Below are 20904 nucleotides of genomic sequence, written 5' to 3'. Positions count from 1 at the left end.
GTTGCCAAAACTGATAGATATGGATCAGTGTGGTTTTGTATAGGGGAGGCAAACAAATGATCACATTAATAGAACAATGATGATCCAAAGGGAAGCAGAATGTAAGAAAATACTGCTGCTGTTAGTGGGTCTTGATGTAGAGAAAGCAATCAACAGACTAAGCTGGGGTTGTATGAGTAGGGCAATTGGAAGCATTTGCATTCCCTGATACAATAATGAAGTTAATTAAGAGGAGAAAAAGAATTGCAGGCAAGAATTTAAGTGGGAGGGTTCAAGTCAGATAAGTTGTGTTTGAACAGAGGAACCAGGGAGGGGTGTCCTCTTTCCTCCTTGTTATTTGCTTTATATTTAGAACTATTGGCAAAGAAAATAAGGGACTCAGAAATGTAAGGATACAGTTGGCATGGTAATCATGAACAGTTGGCTTTGTTTGCAAATGATATTTTGTACCTGACAAATCCAGAAAATGGCATCTCAGTGTTGTGGAAAATTTTCAGACTGTTTCAAGTCTTTTCAGGGTATAAGATTGATGAAGGTGTAATAAAGGCTGTTGCCATAAATTATGTACCCACTCATGACTTAGTTTAGCGATACCCATATTTCTGGGGACATTATAAGACAAAGTATTTAGGAGTATGGCTTAAAAAGTCTGATGTTATGGCAGCTAAGGATATGTGGGAACAGGCTAAAGAAAAGATAGTAAAAAAAAATGAGAAACTGTAATCTCTGGTTTATGGATATGGATAGTAGGATACAGAAAGTGCAAATGTTTTTAGTCCCATTAGATGTATATCCAGGCCAGGCATATTTTTATCAACCAGACTTTGTGTCTCTCTGTATATAAGACATTGTAGTCACTGGGTGTTGCAATTTTAATGATCAGTTTTACTTTTGTCTTCTTTTCATGGACTACTATATCTGGTTTTCTTGCATCTATTTTTGAACTGGTGGTAATGGGTGATCATGTCATGTGATATAAACTTCATCATTTTCTATAATATATTGTGGCTCATGTTTCCAGTATTTTTCAGCTATTCAATATTATAATATTTGCACAGTCCCTAAACAACAGTCTTGCCAAATTATTTTGCCTTTCAGTATAAATTCCTTCTTCCATTAGTATATCACAACTAGCTACAGGATATGCAACTGTTTCCAGTTCTATTTTACAAAACCTACATTTGTATGTTTCTTCCACATATTCAATGGACTTTGTAAAGCAACGTGTACATACTGTACTATCTTGGGCCTCCAATATTAACCTTTCATCTTCTGGTTTAAATACACCTTTCCTGAACCAGTGCTGTGTTCTGTCCTGATTAAGATGAGGTTGTTCCAAGAGTTTTTCTATACTTGTAAGTATATTTATGCATTTTCCACATTTCTTGCTTTCTCATCTGATCCTTCACATTATATTCTTTCTTTTGTTTTGTTTTTTTTGGCACATTCAGTTGCTGCCTGATTTTTTATCTACTTCTGGTTTGATTTCCATTCCTGTTTGATGCCAATGTGCTTCTGCTAAACTAAGAGGGGAAGTTATCTTAGACTTATTCTCCTGATGTTTTAAAACTTTAACTATGTTTGGGTCTTGGGAGGTCAACAGATATGTAGGCAGTCCTACAATTGCAGATCTATGCATTTAATCAATTTCAAGGAGGCCCATACCTCCTTCAGAACAGACACTATATAGTCTTGGTATACACAGATTTTTAATAAATCATTTGGTAAGCATAAAGTATCCTTCTAGTTTTCCTGTTCAACCAATCCAGCATCTTTTGGGGCCAGTCAGTCACTCCAAAACTGTACATTAGGACAGGAAGAACAAATTAGTTTATAGCTTGGACTTTGCTCCTAGATGTCAACTCTGTTTTCAGCATTAATTTTAGTCTTGTAAAATATTCCTTACTAAGTTTTATGCACATTTGCTCATGTTTTATAGTTGATCCTTCATCAGTTCCCAAATATTTATACACTCCCTCTTGCTCAATTTCTTTTATATGACATTCCTGTCCCAGGCTGATGTTTTCTTGATGCTGCAGCTTTCCTCTTAAAGGTTTATTTTGCACATTTATCAAGACTAAATGACATTCTGATTTCATCTGAAAAAGTTGTGACTAGTTGGAGTTTTGCTTTCAGTTCCTCATCTGATGAACTATACAGTTTTAAATCATCCACAAAAAGATTAGAAGTCTTTACACTTTGTTGTTTTCTGGGAGCCAAACTGTTGCCATGACCTAATCTGTTAAGTAGACAGCTTAATAGGTTAGTGGCAAGAGAAAAGAGCAGCTTTGACAAAGAATCATCCTGGAATATCATCATTTGAATTTTTATCCTTGGAATAATAATTTGTCCTTTATCATGGCTTAACTGCAGTGTGGTTTGCCATGGTTTCATGGTTGTTTTAATGTAATAGATCAGTGTAGGCTGTATCTTGTATGTTTTTAACCACTCTTTTATTCATGAACATGGAATTCTTTCCAATGCTTTTTTGTAGTCTATCCATGCCATACTTAGGTTCTTCCTCTTTTTACACTTCTTCATTATGTCTTTATCTAACAGAAACAATCCTTTGTTCCATATGGCTTTATTTTGTTACCCTTTTGTTCTATTGCCATGATTGAGTTTTCTTCTAGATTACTATAAACTCTGTCAGCATCACTTCTAGTGTATAGTTTATATGTTGTTGGAAGGCACATTATTGGTGTATAGTTTTTAGGATTGCTTGCAGGTTTGTTCACATGTAGGAGTATTGTTTTTCCTGTCGGTAACAAGTTTGATGTCTCTTCAGGGTCTGCATATAAATAGTTCTTACTCATGGTTAAATCTCCATGCAAAGATGTTAATACTTTTTAGCCAGAAGTTAGGTACTGCATCTGGGTTAAAGGGTTTTCCATTTGGAAGCTGTTCTTAACTTTGTTTCAGTCTCTTTGGCCGTTACTTCATCCCATTTCGTATCCTGTAAATTTGAACTTGTTATTCTTTCTTTTTTTTCTTCTATCCATTCAGCATCTTTGTTATGTTCCACAGGATCTTCATAGATATTTCCCCAAAGTGTTTATATTTCTTATTTTTTTGGCAGTGTTTGAATTACTTTTGCTTTGTTTCCCAATTCTCTATAAAACTACTTGGGCCATCAGTAAATTGCTTATTTTGTACTTTTCCTTTATATTTATCTGCATATCTTCTAAGTTTTTCTGCTTGTGCTGGTATTTCAGTTTATTATTTGCAATAGTGAACAACAGATCCTAATCTGTTCTGATATTGTGCATTGCTTTTATCAAATTTATCTTTCTGAGTAATTTTGTTGATCTGTTCCCTCTTCTATACTCCTCTAACAATGACACTTCTTAATTGCTTTGTAATTTTCTCTATTAATGTATGTTTGCTTATGTCTTAAGAGATAATTTGTTAAAAATTTACCAGAATATTTTAAAACTGAGATTTTACATTTTCACTTGGGCAAAGGAGTGTTGTTTGGACTTTCTGCTGCAGAGGTCCTTATAAAGATTTGATGAAGGGTGGGAATTGAGTTACTCAGATTTTTCAACCATCTTTTTTCTAGGTTCTTTTTCCAGAAAGCAGGTTAAGTAGTCTCAGCACAGTTCGTTCAAACAGCATTTTAAAAAATAGTGGTTAGGAGGCTTATTCTAGCCTCCTAGAACCAAGGGCAGTCCAAAATGTCAGAATGACTGTTTTACTTACAGTTAACTCTCTCCCTCTTCTTCTCTCCTAAGTGGTCCTCCAAACATTAATGAGATGCAGTAGGGCATATGCTTTAGAGTCAAATACAAGTTTAACAAAGTCCAATATTTCCAGGTTTTCTTGTTCTGTCATGTTTTACAAATGTAATTAATGCTTTGTAATCCCACATTTATCTGTCAATTTCCAATTTGCTGATTTTATTCCTGTTTATCTCCATCTCCAAAATCCAGCCTCTGCTTCATTTCCAACATACTCTCAGTTCTTCTAGTCAACTCTTGTGCTTTTTTCTGTCTCTCAAGCATTTTCTGTTGAAACATTGGAAAGGGTTTCACTGGCACAGTCTCTCTATGGTCTTTATTACCAGAAGAACAAGAAGCAGAATATCCTTCTGTTTTGCAGCTCACTTTTTGTTGGACAAACTTTTGTATTTCCTCCTTCGCATGTTTTGCATTAAAAATGATTTTGTTTCTCCAGGAAAGAATATTCTGAAGATAGCTGGATAAAGCAATTTGAATATCATGCCTGCTTCTCGACAATCCCCAATTAATGGAAGTGAATAATAATTTTCCACAAACATTCTACTGTCTCCCACTTTTAGTTCTTTGTCCTTCTGCCACAGCTTTGTCAGAATCAACTCCTTCTGCTGGTAAGACTGCATTGTTACTATTAAAGGTCTAGGTTGCTTCTCGTGGCCAGGTTTGGAACATACACACAATGTGCCTTTTCAATCAACAAATCCTGCTGTGGAATACCAGCCTAGTTGCTTATTTGTGGTTTTATAAAATCAATACAGTCTGTTCCTTCCAGCTTCTCTTGCACAGAGGAAAATCTGATTTTTTCCCTAAATGCTTTGTCCTCTAATGCTATTATTTTCTGAAACATCTCTTTTTGAGCAGTCTCATATTTAGCCATCCTCTTCATTTCAACCTCTGATTTTTGAAATGTTATCACCTCATCTGAATATCTATATGTTTAAAGCTTCTTCATTTTTTCTAGCCTTTTGTTATGAGTTGATATATTCCATCAGCTTTTTGTTTATTTTAATCAGCTCTGAGTACATTTGACTTATGTTTTCCTCTAGGTTCCTGTAAGTCATGTCTTGCATCAAAGCTAGAGCCTGCACTGCTTTTAGATGAACAGCTGCAGAATGCTTCCCAGTCAGTGTTTTTTTGCTTACTTTTTGTGATGGATTTTATTTCAGGTTCTCTGAATTTCTTTTTTGTTGGCATCCAGGTAGAGCATTTACTAGTCAGTTACTGAAGTTTACCCAAAAATGCTAATTTACTGTCTCTCTCTTCTGAGTTTCTGTTTTCACACTGGGAGAGCTGAAATTAAGCTGTTACTCAGTGTGCAGCCATCTTGAAAGTCTTTAAAATGACTGTTTGCTTCTTGCCAGGCAGTCCTACAAATCTCTGTCTGTGCTAAAGCTGGTATTTAGAATGGAACAAACTGTTTGGTATATTTGGTAATGTGTTTGCTATAATTTAGAGATATTTTTTTCCATTGAGGACTTTTTAAGTGTTTGCTTTTTATGTATATGTACATGCTACAATATGTTGGACCTAAAAAGTGGATAAATTGCTTTTAAATGAGTGCTGCAGATTGGAGTGTGGAAACATTCTCGTAGCAGATAGGAACATGCTATATATCGGTCAGTAATGAGCTCTTATTATTTATTTATTTGTTTATTTATATTTGTTTGCTGGGGTAGTGTACTCATATCAATGGACAATTTTCAGGCATAGCCCAGATGAATAAGATCACATAAGAAATGAACAAAACATATTTGTAGATAAAAGGATATGCTAAAACATATACATATTTACAGATGCAATAATATGCTACAATACGTAGTTCAAGAAGCAGTTTACAATGTCAAAACATAGATGGACAAATGGAATTATGCTTAGCAGAGCTTTTTGTATAAGATGTAGCCATATTGACTGAGATGGCGTAAGCTACAGGGGTAGCAGCATAACATTATATAGAGAGGTATGAAGACACTGGAAGTGGCAAGTGAGAGTAGTTGCAGGAAGAGATACCGTGGTGAGAAAGCAGAGAAAAAATGAGAGAGGCATGCTGAGGGAAGTGGAGTACAAAGAAGAGGAACTGTAAGAGATTCAAAGAGAAGGGGGACGTATGAGAAATGAAAGGCATTAAGTAAGGGGATAACAATATGAGATAAGGAAGGATGAAATAGGGATAAAAGGGTGTAAGAGAGCTGCAGGGTTCATGTTACATGACCCGAGTGAGTGTAGTTGCACTTTATTTGGGTGAAGAGATGATCCTTGAGCTGTTGTTTGAAGCCCAGATATTTTTGTCTCAGACTGAAAGATGACTGGACTTCCATAGTTTAGGTTTCAGGATGGAGAATACAAAGGCAGTCCAATGAAGCTTAGTTTTTTAAGTTAGTAGGGTGGTTTGAGACTGAGAGATACCCCTGAGATTATATGTGGGGGGTTGGTGAAAAGTTGTTGAGAGAGAGGAGAAGATGGGGGGCTTTGCGAATTACTGATCCTAGAAGGAGGCTGGTTTCAAATGTACTGGGAGCCATTTAGCTTTGACAAGAGTTAGACAGTAGTGTTCATTATTGGGGGAGTTAGCAATGAACTGGCAGATTTCATTGGAGATGGTTTGCAAAATGGTGGCATTTTTCTTTGCTACTGCAGCTGCAATGGGTTGTCTATATTCAAGTCAAGCGTGTTAATCTCTTTGCATATGTTTTGTATGTGTGGTTGAAAGTTAAGAGATTGATCTAGCCAAATGCCAAGATATTTGAAGGATGTGGTGGTTTCTATAGTGGTATTGTTAACATCTTTAATATTAAGGAAGTTCTGAGCTTTGGCTATTTTGTTATGTAGTTCTAAATAGCATTGCTTTTGTTTTATGGGGATTGAGTATACATTTCTTGTTTATTAGCCTCTGGTTGATGGTTTGGAGGTCATCTTGGGGCTGAGTTTGTATAACAGAGAGGGATTTATTATAACCTGTAGACGATCATGTCATCATTATAAAGAATTAGTGGTATTTGTGAATGATCAGATGGAAGTTTGTTGATAAAAATGTTAAATAGCAGAGGGACTAAAGTGGAACCCTGGCAGACTTCTTTTATAACAAGAGCTGTTTTAGAGGTAGTGATCCCTGCTTTCACTATGAAGGATCTATTGGTGACGAAGTCTGCATACCAGGGTTTTGCATTGTCATTAATGCCTTTTTCAGTCAATTTGTCAAATAATAAGTTATGATCAATAAGATCAAAGGCTTTTGTGAAGTAAATAAAGTCAGCTCCTGTCAGGTTGCCTTTGTCCATACTGGTTCTATGTCATGTGTTAGGGAGTAAAGAGCTGTTATGGTGCTGTATCCAGACCAGAATCAATGGTGCTTTTTGGATAGAAGATGGCATTGATGTGCTTTAGCAGTAATCGCTTAGTATGCTATAGTTTGCTTTAGAGAAATTTTTCTTTTTTTTTTGCTCCTTTGTGGGGGGGAAGGGGGCGGTCTGATTTTTACTTCATTTTAATTTTTATTTATTTATTTATTTATTTAACATTTGTTAACCGGGAAAGTTCAACTTGGAACAAGCCAATTTTCAGCTGAGGCCCGGGGAGAAACGCTCCAGACTGAGAGACAGATTTACGGTCTAACCTTATCAGGCAGGCAAAACACAGATGGTAGTGCAGTGACCCCCTCCCCATGTTGATTAACACTAGATCTAGGACATTTGAGCCCCTTGTGGGGGTGCTGACCAACTGTTCCAGGGCATTTGAATTAACAAAGTCCAGGAACCTCAGAGCGATCATGTTTGTGCTCATATAAATCACACAGTCAATGGAAGGATAGTTTAAATGTCCCATGAGCAAGGCGTTTGGCTGTACAGTGAGTCTCTTTAGTAAGCCCAGGTAGGTGGTTTGCTTCTGTTAGCTCATGGTGGGGGACCTGTAGCTGGCAATGATGTGATAGGGTATTTTACCTATAGTTATTTGGAATTGGAGTAACTCAAGAGAGTCATACTGTTTTACCAGTCTTGAAGTGTATTTGTATTTAATGGTGATGTATACACTGCCACCTTTGGTTCTTTCATGTTCATTTTGTGGTCTGAATGTGTAAAAGGCATTGTAGCCTTGTATGGCTAGCGTGCTCCCTGTGGCCTTGAACCAAGTGTCAGTGACTGTACAGACGTCAGCATCTTCCAAGGTGAGGAGTGCTTCCAGGGAGTGCAGTTTACTGTTTAGGCTTCTAGCATAAAGCAGCATGACCTTTACTTTGTTGCTAGTGGATTATTTTACATCAGAAGTTTTTGTTATTTTGACATTGCCTAACGAAGGCAGTATGGGGGAGGCAAGCATCTTTGTCAGTATCTGAAAGCCTTGAAGAGACAGGTGAAGGTCACCTCTGGCAAAGCTGAGTGGTTTGTCAACTATGTCTTCCCAGGCTGACAGATACTAGATCCCCATGTAGTGACACCAGAAGCTAAACCAATTATTGAAATTGATCATTTTTTGTCTATATTGTGATATCATCCTAGGTGAAGGTAGAATGCTGCTTAGTGCTAGGGACATACCTGCCAGGGACACATAAGCTGAGTGTTCAGTCATGTTACTCTTCATGTAGTCCAGAGAGGTGCATCTCAAGTCATTCATTCCAGCATGTACTATGACAGACTCGTAACTGAAGTTGTTCTTGAGTGACTTGAGTGCGTGCATGATTTAATAAATTCTTGCACCTGACAGGCAGCTGACCGTGACCTTCTGCTTGTCATACCTGGTGAGGGGGGCATCTGTGTGTCTCACTACTGAGTTGCCTATGCCCAGGACATTTGGTTTTGAGGCATTTTGCCTTAAGGGCTTAATTGTTGTTACACTGATATGTGTGTTCTTATGTGTGGTGGCATTTTCTGTTAGTGTACCAGTATGTGTGGGTTGTTTGTGCTTGGGAGAGCTCCGTTTAGTTTGTAGGCTCTTTGTGAGTACCTCTGCATATATGGGTTTATGTATCTTGACCTTATCTTGTATGAGAAGAGAGGTGTGTGTGCTGACAAGCTGTTTGACGTCTTGTTTATTGTTATGTGAGAGGACTGATTCTAATTTCATGGTATAGTTACATCTCTCCACATATTATATTTGTTTGCTTTAGGAGCAAGTGGTTGTCAGTATAAATGAGGCAATTGCTAAATTGCCTCAGGAAGCACAGCTCAACCAGGCTGGCTGGAGAAATCTTGGGAAACTGACCATCCATAGCAGCAGTTAATTGTTAAGTACTAGTTTGTGAGAGGGCAAATTAGATCAGCTATTGCTCTGGGATTAACAAGGGGACTTATGGTATAAAATATCAGGGAAGAAAAGTGGGGCAACGTAGCTCAATGCTCAGCTGAGTTGCCTGCAGTGCAGAAGTGCATTGCTGAGTTGCCTGCTGAGCAGCGGGGAAGTCTGAGAGGGTGCCACTGACTGTTTTCTAGGGAAAAAAATGATTTTTGGCATTTGTGTCTGTACAGGGCACCACTAAACTCTGTTATGTGGTGCTCAGCTTCACCCAAAAGCAAGGCTTATATACAGGCGAATTTAAACTGTATTAAACTTGTCTACCATTAGGAAATCACACAATGATCCTTCTTCCAGCAGTCCCCAGCTCAGACAAAACTATACCCACACTCTTCTGCCACAGGTGTGCAGGGGAGCTCTTCTTAATGTAAGGTGGCTGCATTTGAGTTCAGATGTATGAAAAACAGGCTAGATTCAGCAGGTTTGGCTCTAGACTATGCTAACTAAGAAATATTTCAATGCAAAACAAGTGCAGAAAATGAGGCAGGCACAAATAGTGAAAACAGTTAAAAGGCACAAATTAATGCAGTTAAAGAGAAAAATACAGTTGAAAAGTGCGTATCAAACTCAAAATGAACTTAATTTCTTGTTCTTAGCTTTGGATGGCTTATATTTCAAGCAGAAACAATCCAGACCTCTGGCAAAGTATGCCAAACTCAGAGCAGCTCCAGTTAATTGAGCATAATCTTATTAATTAAGCAAAGATATATATGTGAGTGAGAAGGTGGGAGGCAAAGTTCTTACAAAACTCTTAATTATTAATTACCAAGGAGGTTCTGAATCCCAAGGCCTTGAAAAAGTTGGAGGATTATTAGAAAGGAGGAACTTGGAGGAAGAGAGTACATCAGCCTAGGCTCTGCCTAATCGTGGAGTGCACCATCAGAAGAGTCCATGAAAGAGGGCTAGAATCAAGGCCTGGGTAACGTCTACAGCCTTACTGTTTTGAGACAGCTCATTCCTGGAGGGGTCTGTGTGGACTGATTTTTTATACCAAAGGGCTGTGTTGTTTTGTTAATTTGAAACTGGAAAACCAAGAAGAGCTATTGTTTTCATTTCTGTTAAATATTTCCAATAGACCTATTTTTTTGTATAAACCTTTTCCCCCAGTGTTCCTTTGACTTTACAGTATGTTAATGTACATATATGCATGAATGTGTGCGGGTGCATGCACGTATACACACACACACACACACACACACACACACACACACACACACACACACACACACACACACACACACACACACACACACAAAAGTCATTTACTTGTTTTTTAATTAGTTTAGGCACTATTGTTTGTAGAAGTGTTATGTATTTCTGAAAGCTATTTTTTAAGCTTAATTTTTGTTGGGGTTGCAGGAAATTGCCCCTACGAGAGAAGATCCATCCCCTGGAAAGCAAGAATGCTGTTCTGAGAAAAAAAATTAATCAGAATTTGAATAAGTCGAAGCAGTCTCACAGCCAGGATAAGGTGAGAGTGACAAAGTTAAATTGTGATGCGAGAAATGGTTGATAAGACTTTCAGAGGAGATAATGTTGTTTATTTTGCCTATTAATTTTGTGGTTTCCTCTATTTATTTTATTCTTCAAATTGAGCAATTGATTAGATTAAGGAAAACCCACTAGGGATCGTTCATAGGTTCATAGGCTGTTACTAGGCTAACAACCACTAGGGCCCTTACAAACTTAGCTGCTCACCCCAAGCCATTTGGTACTAAGTATCATGGGCATCTATATGTGGGTATATTAGTTAGGAACTAAGGATTTGTAAGGGGTATGTTAGTTAAGAAACTCTTTGTATAGAAGGCATCTGTCCATAAGGGACATGGGGGCCAGACCGAGAGTAAATTTACGATTTTTCATCCAGTTGTCAATGTAGATGGAGAGACAATTCTATAGTGCAGGGATCCTTTGGGACACATATCTATCTCTCCAGAGCATTTTCTTTATGACACAAGTGAAGTTCATATCCCTGGATCTAGTGTTTCTGGTGCATGTGCAGAAATGTGTGCCCTTAGGAAGAGTGGATTATGCAGTACTTGGTCCTATTTTAATGTTGCATGCCTCTTTACTTCCTTTTGGCTGATGTGATTCTGAGCCTCTGTGACCAGTCACCTGACCTCTACTGTTGACCCATATCATACTGTAATTCCTCAGGAATATCAAAAGAACATGTGGAATCTGGTTATGAAGAAGCTCTGCCTCAACATCCTTACCCTGGAATGCAGCTCAAAGAGTTTAAAATCCCTTATCTTAGAAATAGGCAATGATAATGAGGCCTTTCCTCCTTGCAACCTTCTCTAGATGATCTCCAGTTTGGAGACATCCACACATTACTGAGTTCTCCTGTGTTCTAACCTGTGGCTTCATGGCTTATCGTCCAAAACATCTTAATGAGTATCTTGGAAGGGAGGAGTAACTTTGTTGTATCCTGTCCATGAAGCCTTTGCTCATAAATGTTTTTTCAGGAGCCAGAAAGCTTCCTGAGTCTTTTCCCTTTGGAAGGAGGATACCTACTAGAAGTCTCTAGCTAGATGGAGAGAGATCCTTATCATGCATACTACTGCTAATGTTGTCTTACGTTTTTTTACTGATCTTGGAACCAGACAAAGAGCCAGAGTGTGGGCAAGAGGATGTCTTCCTGTGCAACATTGGGACTTAGGCCTCTCAGCTGTCTGCTTCATTTGTTTAGATTCTAAATGCTCCTAATCGATCAGGCAGTGAAAAAAAAAACATTTGTGATTTCTTTGTTGTCAAGGAAAAACTAGCAAAGATCCTTAAATGGTTTCTGTATTAAACTACCACAAGGCCTACTGCAATACTAACTGCACTGGTTCTGTGTCTAGGGTAACAGGCTTGGGCACATACCTGCATAAGGTGGAGATGCAGGAATTGCCCTTCTTTAAGAATAATTTCAGACAGACTGATCCGAATGCCTTCTTTCAGGAGGAGGTCACCCAAAACTTGATTAATAATTTTCAAAGAAGTTGACAGACCTTTACTGCTGTTGATGGCCTCTGTGACTGCTAATTATGTTGGCTCAGTCTCCCAACAGCATGAACCCTACCAACCCAGCAGTCAGAGCCCTGACTGTAAAGGAGTCCTCCAAATTAGTCCATTCTTGGGAATTTATGACAAGGTGCCAGTAGCCCGAGACATGGTAATGGCTGGATGCAGTTTAGTGCTTTTAGGTCCTCCTCATAAAATGCCCCACTTAGAGTCATCACTGTTGCTACAGAGGTTTTGTGACAAACCTAGATGTAAATGTAAAAAGAGACTGTATAGGCTATCCTTCCTTCAGAATAATGCCAAGAACTCTATACCATTGACTTTTACTTCCATTACAATTCAAATGTGCTACCTGCTTGATGACGTTGCAAGAGATAGGTGTGCATGTAGTTACCTGGATGAATAGTTACTGGTAGACACATTAAGGGACATCCTGGTATCGTCTTCTGGCTTGGCTGCCCATGACTGTAGGCACTGGAGCTCTCCATAATCTGGGAAAAATCTTCTCTGACTCAATCTCAGTGGATTGCTTTCATCATACAGAGCTGGACCCTTCCTAGTGCCTGTCATTTCTTTCCAAAGAGAACCAAGGAGGTCAGTTGTTTTGCAGACTCAGTGCAGATGTAGAGGCACATGGACCCTCCACACCTTCCGTACTTGAGAGCCATGATCTTCACACTCTCTTCTCATGTCAGAGGATGCTGGTGTTAGTGTTGTACTGGACTGACAGGTACCACTGGCTGCATTCATCACTTTTCCACTGTTGACGGTTTGATGTCAGACACTTGTTGCTGACCTCTGGTGTGGTGAAAAGTGGATCTCCCTGAAGAGAGAGTTCCACATAAACCATTTGGAGCTATGGGTCATGCTTCTTGCTGTGAAGTCTTTTTGCCAGGGGCTGAGTATAGGGCATTTCATAACCTGGTCCCATAGCTAGTTTGTTATGTGGTAACTAAACGATTGGGATGGTATGCATTTAGATCCCATCTGTGGAGAGGAATTTGTACATCCAACAGTAGGTCAAAGACAGGAATATCACTCTTTCAGTTATTCACATTCATGAAGAAGTGAGCACATTGTCTGACTCCTCAGGTCATTCCTTCAGTCCTCTTCTGGAGCTGAGGATTTAAGAACCTTGTGGTCAGAGTCTTTTGGGAATGGGGTACTACAGAGACTGATATTTTTACTACTTAAAATAATGCGATCCACTCCCTTTTCTGCTTTGTCCAGCAGAATGGAGGTGATTGCTGGCCTTTTTCCTTTCATGGCTAATTAGAATCCTGTATGCCTTCTCATTTTTCCATCTGATCACATGCTTTATTGAAAAAGTAAGAGAAGGAAAATTAACTTATGCCTGGGTGGCTATTTTTACCTCATATCTTGCTTATGTTGATTTGATAAGGAACTGGAGTTCCCTCTTAACTTTAGTAAGAGCATTTCTTGGCTTTTATTTTTACGTGCAGTGAGCTTTTTTCTTTTATTATAGAGCCTGTTTATATTCAAGCTCCACCACAGGTGTTTAATGAGAGAGAGAGAGAGTGAGAGAGAGAGAGAGAGACAGAATTTTAATTCAGGGTGTGCTTAAGGTTTTTCAAGTCTTACATTGTAAATCTCCCGAAACCTCTACTCCTTTAAGATGTAAAACAAACAATCTCTGCCACTTCCTGACAAACAGGGAGCAATAAAGAGATGGCAGGAAGAGAACAACAAAATAACAGGGATTCTTTCATAAAAGGGATAGTCTGATACTTCAGAATGACTATGCTAGTATTGTGGCTCCCATCCCCTACCCTAAATTTGTCCATGAAACTGGCTGTGTACATTCCTGTTTGGCAACAGAGTGTATCTGACTCTTGAGTTATAAAAGTGGTTCAGGAGGGTTACAGTTAGCAGTGGTTTCAAGTATATCCTTACAGGTAAATACCTCCACACCCTCCATTACCTGAGTTTTTCTTGAGGTTCTTCAAAGCTTGCACTCCTTAGGAATCATAAAACCAGTCCGTTTAGATCAAGGGGAAGGGTTTCTACTCCTGAATTTTTCTGGTTCCAAAGAAAGAGCTTTCTTGGAGACCAGTTCTAGATCTTCCCTTTCTCAGTCTGTTTATAAAAGTATCAAAATGTGATATACTGACCCTTCAGAGCTTGTTACCTTTCATCTCTCCTTTGAGTTTTATGGTAACATTAAAGCTAAAGGATGCTTATCACCACATCCACATAGCCACAGGCATTAAAATGTTTCTCAGATTTTCTGTGTCTGGGTCACATTATCAGTTCTCTTCATTACCATGTGGGTTATCTAAGGGTGTTTACTAACTGCCTAGTTCCAGTGGCAGATCACTGTAGACTGCAAGGCATTCAAATATTTTTTTATTTAGATGACTTACTTATCTTTGCAGAATCTTTTCCCAGAGGTCAGGAGTCCTCAAGATGTGTTTTGTTTCTTTTTACCAATTTGTGGGTTCTTGCTAAATATGCAAAAATTCTTCTTGGCTCCATCACACAGGACTGGGTTTCAGGGCTGCCTTCTAAACTGTTCTCAGCAAAAACTATTCTTACAAAGGAAAAGGTGGATTTTTAACTGGAAACTTTCCAGAGCTTCTGCAGTCAGTCTTAGACTTCTACAGAAATTATCTTAGGATCCCGTGGTTCATGGCTTCTGTGATGACCATGATTCACCTTGCTAGGTTATGCATGAAAAATGTAATGCCTGGCAAAAAACATATGGATCCAACATCTTCATCCTCTATTAAAAAGGAACTGCATTGGTGAAAACAGCAAATGGCTCTGAATCCAGGTCTCCACTTTTCTCCTCTGATACCAAGTCATTCTGTAACTACATATGCATCAAATTTTGCTTGGGGAGCAGTTTATGTGGAGTTAAAGATGCAAGGACTATGAAACTCTTTAGAAAGAATAAAGCACATAAATGTCAAAGATATGTTGGTTGTGATCTATGCCTTAAAATCTCTTCACAATCTGTGGTCCCCAGCACCTCTTCAGGTGATTACAAATAACACAACAAACAGGGAGGAACCAGATCTTTTACTCTGTGCAGGCTGGCTTTGAGGGCTTTGGAGGTAATGCTACAGCAATCCTTAACCCTCCAAACATCTTTACATTCCATCAGAGTAAAATATTATAGAAGACAATCTGAGCTGGACCAGGACAGACCCTTGCAAATGGAAATCAAGCAAGGGGGGTCTTCCAGTAATTGATCCATTTATGGGAAGCACCTCAAATAAATCTGTTTGCCTCCTTTAAAAACTGATAGCTGGACAAATTCTGTACTGGGACTCCTTGCAGGCAAGCCTAGAAAATGGATGTGTTTTCATTCTGTTGGTTGGAAATATTCCTCTAGGCATTTCCATCCTTTGCACTGATGTCAGAAGTAATTCTGAAGATTCAGAATGGCCCTCTAAAAATGATTGTGGTGACTCCCTTTTGGCCCAGACAACATTGGCTTTCCCTTCTTATGGAATTGGCAGAGACAGTTACCCCAAGCTTTCTCACTGATTGGGTTTACTGACACAAAATGTGGGAGTTTGATACAGCCCAGTGTCAAACAACTACAGCTGACTGCCTGGACGAATCAATTTTGATACTTTTTAGGCACCACTTTCCAGAGCGTGTGCACCAGGGACTAAAGAGGGCAATAAAACCTGCTACTAAGAAATCTTATACTGCCATATGAAAAAGATTTTCTAGTTGGTGCTTAGCCAATGATCTGAGCCCCATCAGGCATTATGTACTACTGTTTTTTAAATATTTGTGTGAGTTAATTTTCTTTGGCCTTTCTTATTCCACTCCCTATGGTTATCTTGTGGTCATTTCAGCATGTCTTCCTGCAGAACATCCCCTTTCATCTCTGTTTTTGATAAAACAGTTTCTGAATGGAGTTTTACATCTTTGGCTTCTTAAAAAGCAGGTGGTTCCTTCGTGGGTGTTAACATTCTGCTGCAAAAGTTAAGTATGTCTCCCTTTAAACTAGCAAATCAGGTGGACTTCAGTTTTATTTCATGGAAGTGTGTACTCCTTATTGTGGGGCACACATTGCTACATGCATGGAATCAGTCATTTAAGAAATCACACTGGATGTTCTTCCATTTCATTGTTGCAGTATTCTTAACATTTGGGATCCCCTGCTTAGGGTAGCTCAATGTCTGGCCAGTATACCAAAGCCTTAGGTTGCTTTAAGATACGCAGTACATTGCACATATGCTCCTCTCATGGCATAGGGCATAAAGGTGATAACCGGACATAACCATCCTCAGAACTTCTTTGCCACCAGTCCATCTTGATTATCAGTCTGTATGCCTGCATTCCATTGCCGGTTTCACCAAGTCATTGCAGATAAGTGCCCCATTGGGGTTCCTTTTTTACTTGTCTTTTTCTTGCTTGTGGGGTTTCATGTTATCCAAGAAGGGTAAATGTCAGTGTAGGAGACAGATTCCCCATAAAGACCACTACAAACAGTGTCTGTTTTATCTCGATGCCTCACACAATCATACTTCTTGTTCCATCTGTCAGGCTTTTGTACCTAAAACTTTGTATAGTCGACTTTCTTCTTTGGAGATGTAACTGGAGAATCAGCAACTTAAACTTCCCACTGAAGATACTGCAGGGGAACTTCTGCTCCAAGGGACAGCCATCAGGGTAGAAGAAGAAGGCCAAGATGCCTAGGCTGGAATCTTCCGCTATTCAGCCTGTGCTGGACATTTCTCCTCAGGTGAGTGAATGCCTGGAGGTTTGCTTAACTGTTGTCAGATTCCTCTACCATGACTGGGTTGAAGATGGTGGGGCTCCAACGTTAAGTAAGTTTGAAGATGCCTTGCAGACATCTGTTTCAGCATTCAGTGGGAACCATAGTTGATCATTTCCAAGGGGCCTAGGGGTGCTCCTCAGATTTTAGTTAGAGAAGAAGTCCCTACTACTGTTATTGAATGCTGACCTGGGTCTGAGCCTTCCAAGTTTTATAAGGCAGACATCCCATTAAAGAAAAAAAACAAAAACCTAAACATGTTTCTCCTGCTCCTAAGGATCCACAGACTGAGCTGATACTTCAGGGTTTGTTTGGTGCTTTGTTGGCATTGAAACCTCCTCAGGGTGTTTCTGTTCCAGCTGCTGCTTGGTCCTCTACTTCCCTTAAAAGACCCAGGGAACACGATTCCTCTGAGGAGGAGTTGAATTCTGATGAGGACTCCCTTGCTTACTCTTCTTATATTCCCTCTTCTTTGGACTATAGATCAGAGGAAGAAGAATCTACCAGTCATGATACTCCTTTTGAGGAGATTTCTTTTGGGGACACAATCTCCAGGATGATGCAGTTTTTTTTAATGGGATTGTGCTCAGGTCTCTGAGATTCATAAGAGGTACTATGAGTTGCTGCAGATGGAATCTGCTAAACCTTCTGCTGTTTCTCCTGTTTTGGCTGCTTTGTTGGATGCATTTCCAATGCCTCTAAAGCTCCTGATTTTCAGCCCCCTGCACCCAAAAACTCAATATGTTTTATAGGGTACCTGAGAACTGTAATTTTTTGTATAAGTATCCTGCTTGATCAATCTGCAGTGGTGGTGCTGTGGTAGTATTGTCGCCTCACAGTCAGACGCTGTCCGGTTCAATTCTCAGCTAGAGCGTCTTCTGCGTGGAGACATGCATGAATGGATGTACCTTTGTTGAAGGTTGTGCGTCAGGGCTGGTAACTCAGCATGTAAAAATCAACTACCAATCATTAGCGGACTGGAGTTCCGCTGTGGCGACACCTAACCGGGAAAAGCCGAAAGACACAACATCCTGCTGCTGATCCCTCAGTGGTGTCCATAGCCTCTGCCTAGCTCTCTCAGTTTCTTCCTTTGCCCAAGTTAGTGCCCTCTGATAAAGACAGCAGAAACATGGAAAGACTAGTTAAGAAGGTTTACCCCTCAGCTACTTTGGCTTTTAGGGCTGTTAATTATCAGACCCATATGTGCAGGTATGTGTTGGCTCTCCTATCCCATGCTTGTCAAGATATGTCAGATCTTCCAGACTCTGAAGGTAAAGCTTCTGCTCTTTCCCTGTTAGGGACTTCCTCACAGGTGGCTTGTCATTCCATCAAGTGTAGTTATAATGCAGCAGGTGCTTCTTCTAGGGCAGCTGCTTTTGGGTCAATGGTGAGGAGGTATTCTTGGCTTCCACTTTAATCTTTGTCTGATTTTATCAAGGCTAAGTTGATGGATGCCCCTCTTGATATTGAACACTTGTTTGGTGAAGCTGCTGCAGCTGATTTGTTTAAGTCCCTTCAGGAAAAAGGGAAGGCTTTACAGGAACTCAACCTTGTGTTTGTCTCTCCTGTTCCTAAATTTCGGAGAAACTACCCCAATAAGCCAGCCTTTGATCGCAGGGAAGCATGCCCTCCTCCTATGGGCAAAAAAGGTGGAAATCAGGCTCCTTCTGCTAAGGCTGCTCAGACTTCAGAAGTCTTCTTTTCCAGATAAATCTAGTGCTGTCTGACTATCATATTCTTCCCAGCCACTTTCCTCTTTCTTTTTGCCTCTCTCTCTCTATCGCTCTCTTGCTCTCTCTTCCTATTTGGCTACTGATTACTCAGGATTCCTGGGTTCTGTACATTATTTTCCAGGGGTATTTCATGGTGTGGAAATCCCTTCCTCTTTTGTGGGTATTCCTCAGCCTCCTTGGGAGCTACTTTGATTTTTCCTAGAGGTACTTCAGGACCTTTTGATTCAGGGTACTATTCAAGAGGTGCCTATGTCCCAAAGGGGAGGGGGTTTTACTCCAGGATGTTAATAGTTCATAGAAAGTAGGATACTTGGAGACCAATTGTAGACCTTTCTCATCTATACCCACTTCTGAAGGTGCCCACTTTTCAAATGTTGTCCCTTCAGACTCTGTTCCCCCTTTTGCTTCCTCAGACTTATTTATTTATTTTATTTTACATTTGTTGACCGGGATAGTCCGACTGGATGCATGTCCATTTTCAGTGGAGGCCCGGGGAGAAAAGCTCCAAGGGTAAGCAGATACAGCATTACATAATACCAGCATTACATATTACAAACAGACTATTTACAGAGATTACATAAGTAAGCAAGTTAAACAAGTTCCACAGGTTACAGTTAGTCCTGAGCACAAGTCAGGATTAAATTAAATTACACAGTAAATTGGTTAACAGATTTTTACACATTCTAGAGAGAGTTAGCCAGGCTTGATACATTGACATAGCCAGTTACGTGACAAATGTTGCTTGAGTCTAGTTTTAAATTGACCTAAGATGGAAAGTAAGGTAATATCAGCTGGAAGAGAGTTCCAGGATCTACTTACAGAGTTTGCAAAGAGAGAATCACCGGCTCTGTTATTAATTTTGCTAGTCTGAATTAGTAGTTTGGTAGAAGATTGAAGCGGTCTAGGATTGTTATAGGGGGTGATAATATTTTTAAGTGCAGGAGTATTGTCCGGATTATAGAGGATTTTATAGACCATAATCAGTTGGTTATACTGGATTAGGCTAGGTAGTTCAAGCCAACCAAGCTGATTTAGATTGATGCAATGATGTGTCCTAAAAGGCAGCCCAGTGGCAAACCTGGCAATGTGGTTGTAGCAAATTGAGAGTTTGTTAAGGACAGTCTTGTTCACATTTGAGTGTAGAGGGGATGCATACAGAAGGGTTGAAAGAAGGTGACAGCGAGCTATGGCAATTTTAGCTGGAGGGGTTAGGAAGGCTTTTATTCTGTAAAGTGACCCTAGTTTTTATTGATGGTTTTGATAGTTTGGTTAACATGTAGGTCAAATTTGAGATTATTGTCTATGATGACACCTAATAGTTTTGTAGATGGGTCAGGGGAGATTATTGTGCCATCATTTAATTTTATGGTAAAGGTGAAAGCGGTAGACCTACGTGTTGGTGAAAATACATGGTGTCTCAAAAATGCTTACATGTATATGCCTATCCATCCACTTTTCAAAAAGCTTTTGTGTTTCTCTGTTGCTTCCTGGCATTTTTAGTTCTCTGCTTTGCCCTTTGGCTTTTTTCTGCCCCAAGGGTATTCACCAAATACCTTGCTCCTATGACTGCTTTTTGCAGGCTTCAGGGGTTGCAAATATTTCCCTACATGGACAGCTTACTTTCAGGCATCCTCTCCAGAGATCCTGTTGAAAAATCTCCATTTTGTCATCTCTCCTCTTCAGAGCCTGGGGTTTACAATAAACTTCAAAAAGTATTTTCTGACTCCTTCTCAGGACCATGTTTTCCTAGGTTGCAGGATTTAGACTGTGCCTTTGCTGGCATCCCTGCCTGCACCCAAAGCCTTGACCCTCATTGCCTTTTTTCAAACTCTTTTTCCTCTGGCTTCCATTACAGCCAGGGAATTTCTGTTAGCTCTAGTTTTCATGGCATCCACCATCTCTATGCTCCCTGTGACCAAACTTCCTATGAAGAAGTTTCAGTTTCAGGGGTTCCTGACGTCAGTTTGGCTTCAGCATGCTCATCCCCTAGAATTTGTAGTTCCTCTTCAGCCTTATCTCAAGAAGGAACTCCACTGGTGGATCCAGCAGTTGTCTTTAAACCCAGGCCTCCCTTTTCATCCACCTCTTCCCCCTCAGGAGCTGTTCACAGATTTTTCAGACATGAGATGGGGAGCAGCTTTTGGCTCTCTAAAAGTGCAGGGGGTCTGGCTTTCTCTTCAACATAAGAAGCACATCAGTGTCAAACAGATGAGAGTCCTTCTGCTGGCTCTTCAGGCTTTTCATCCTGTTTTCTCCCCAGGACCTCTCAAGGTGTTAACCGACAGCACCTCAGTGATGTGGTATGTTAAAAAAACAGGGGGAGAAAGATCTTATCTTCTTTGCCGGTTGGCACTTCTGGTATTGGATCTTGCTGCTCAGTATC

The 20904-nt window shown here is 39.8% G+C and overlaps 1 protein-coding gene across 1 annotated transcript in view; it reads left to right on the top strand.

The window, feature by feature from the left end:
- The window catches only part of LOC122797871 (nuclear GTPase SLIP-GC-like), a 1420327-nt gene that overhangs the window by 797260 nt on the left and 602163 nt on the right, over positions 1–20904 (top strand). The window contains exon 6 of the mRNA XM_044066393.1: positions 10380–10491. Coding sequence (XP_043922328.1) covers positions 10380–10491 — 112 coding nt within the window. The remainder of the gene's footprint in view (positions 1–10379; positions 10492–20904) is intronic.

The sequence above is a fragment of the Protopterus annectens genome, chromosome 3.part1, assembly GCF_019279795.1.
Source record: "Protopterus annectens isolate FY-2018-M chromosome 3.part1, PAN1.0, whole genome shotgun sequence".
Classification (NCBI taxonomy): Eukaryota; Metazoa; Chordata; order Ceratodontiformes; family Protopteridae; genus Protopterus; species Protopterus annectens.
This window is presented reverse-complemented; position numbering and strand designations above follow the sequence as displayed.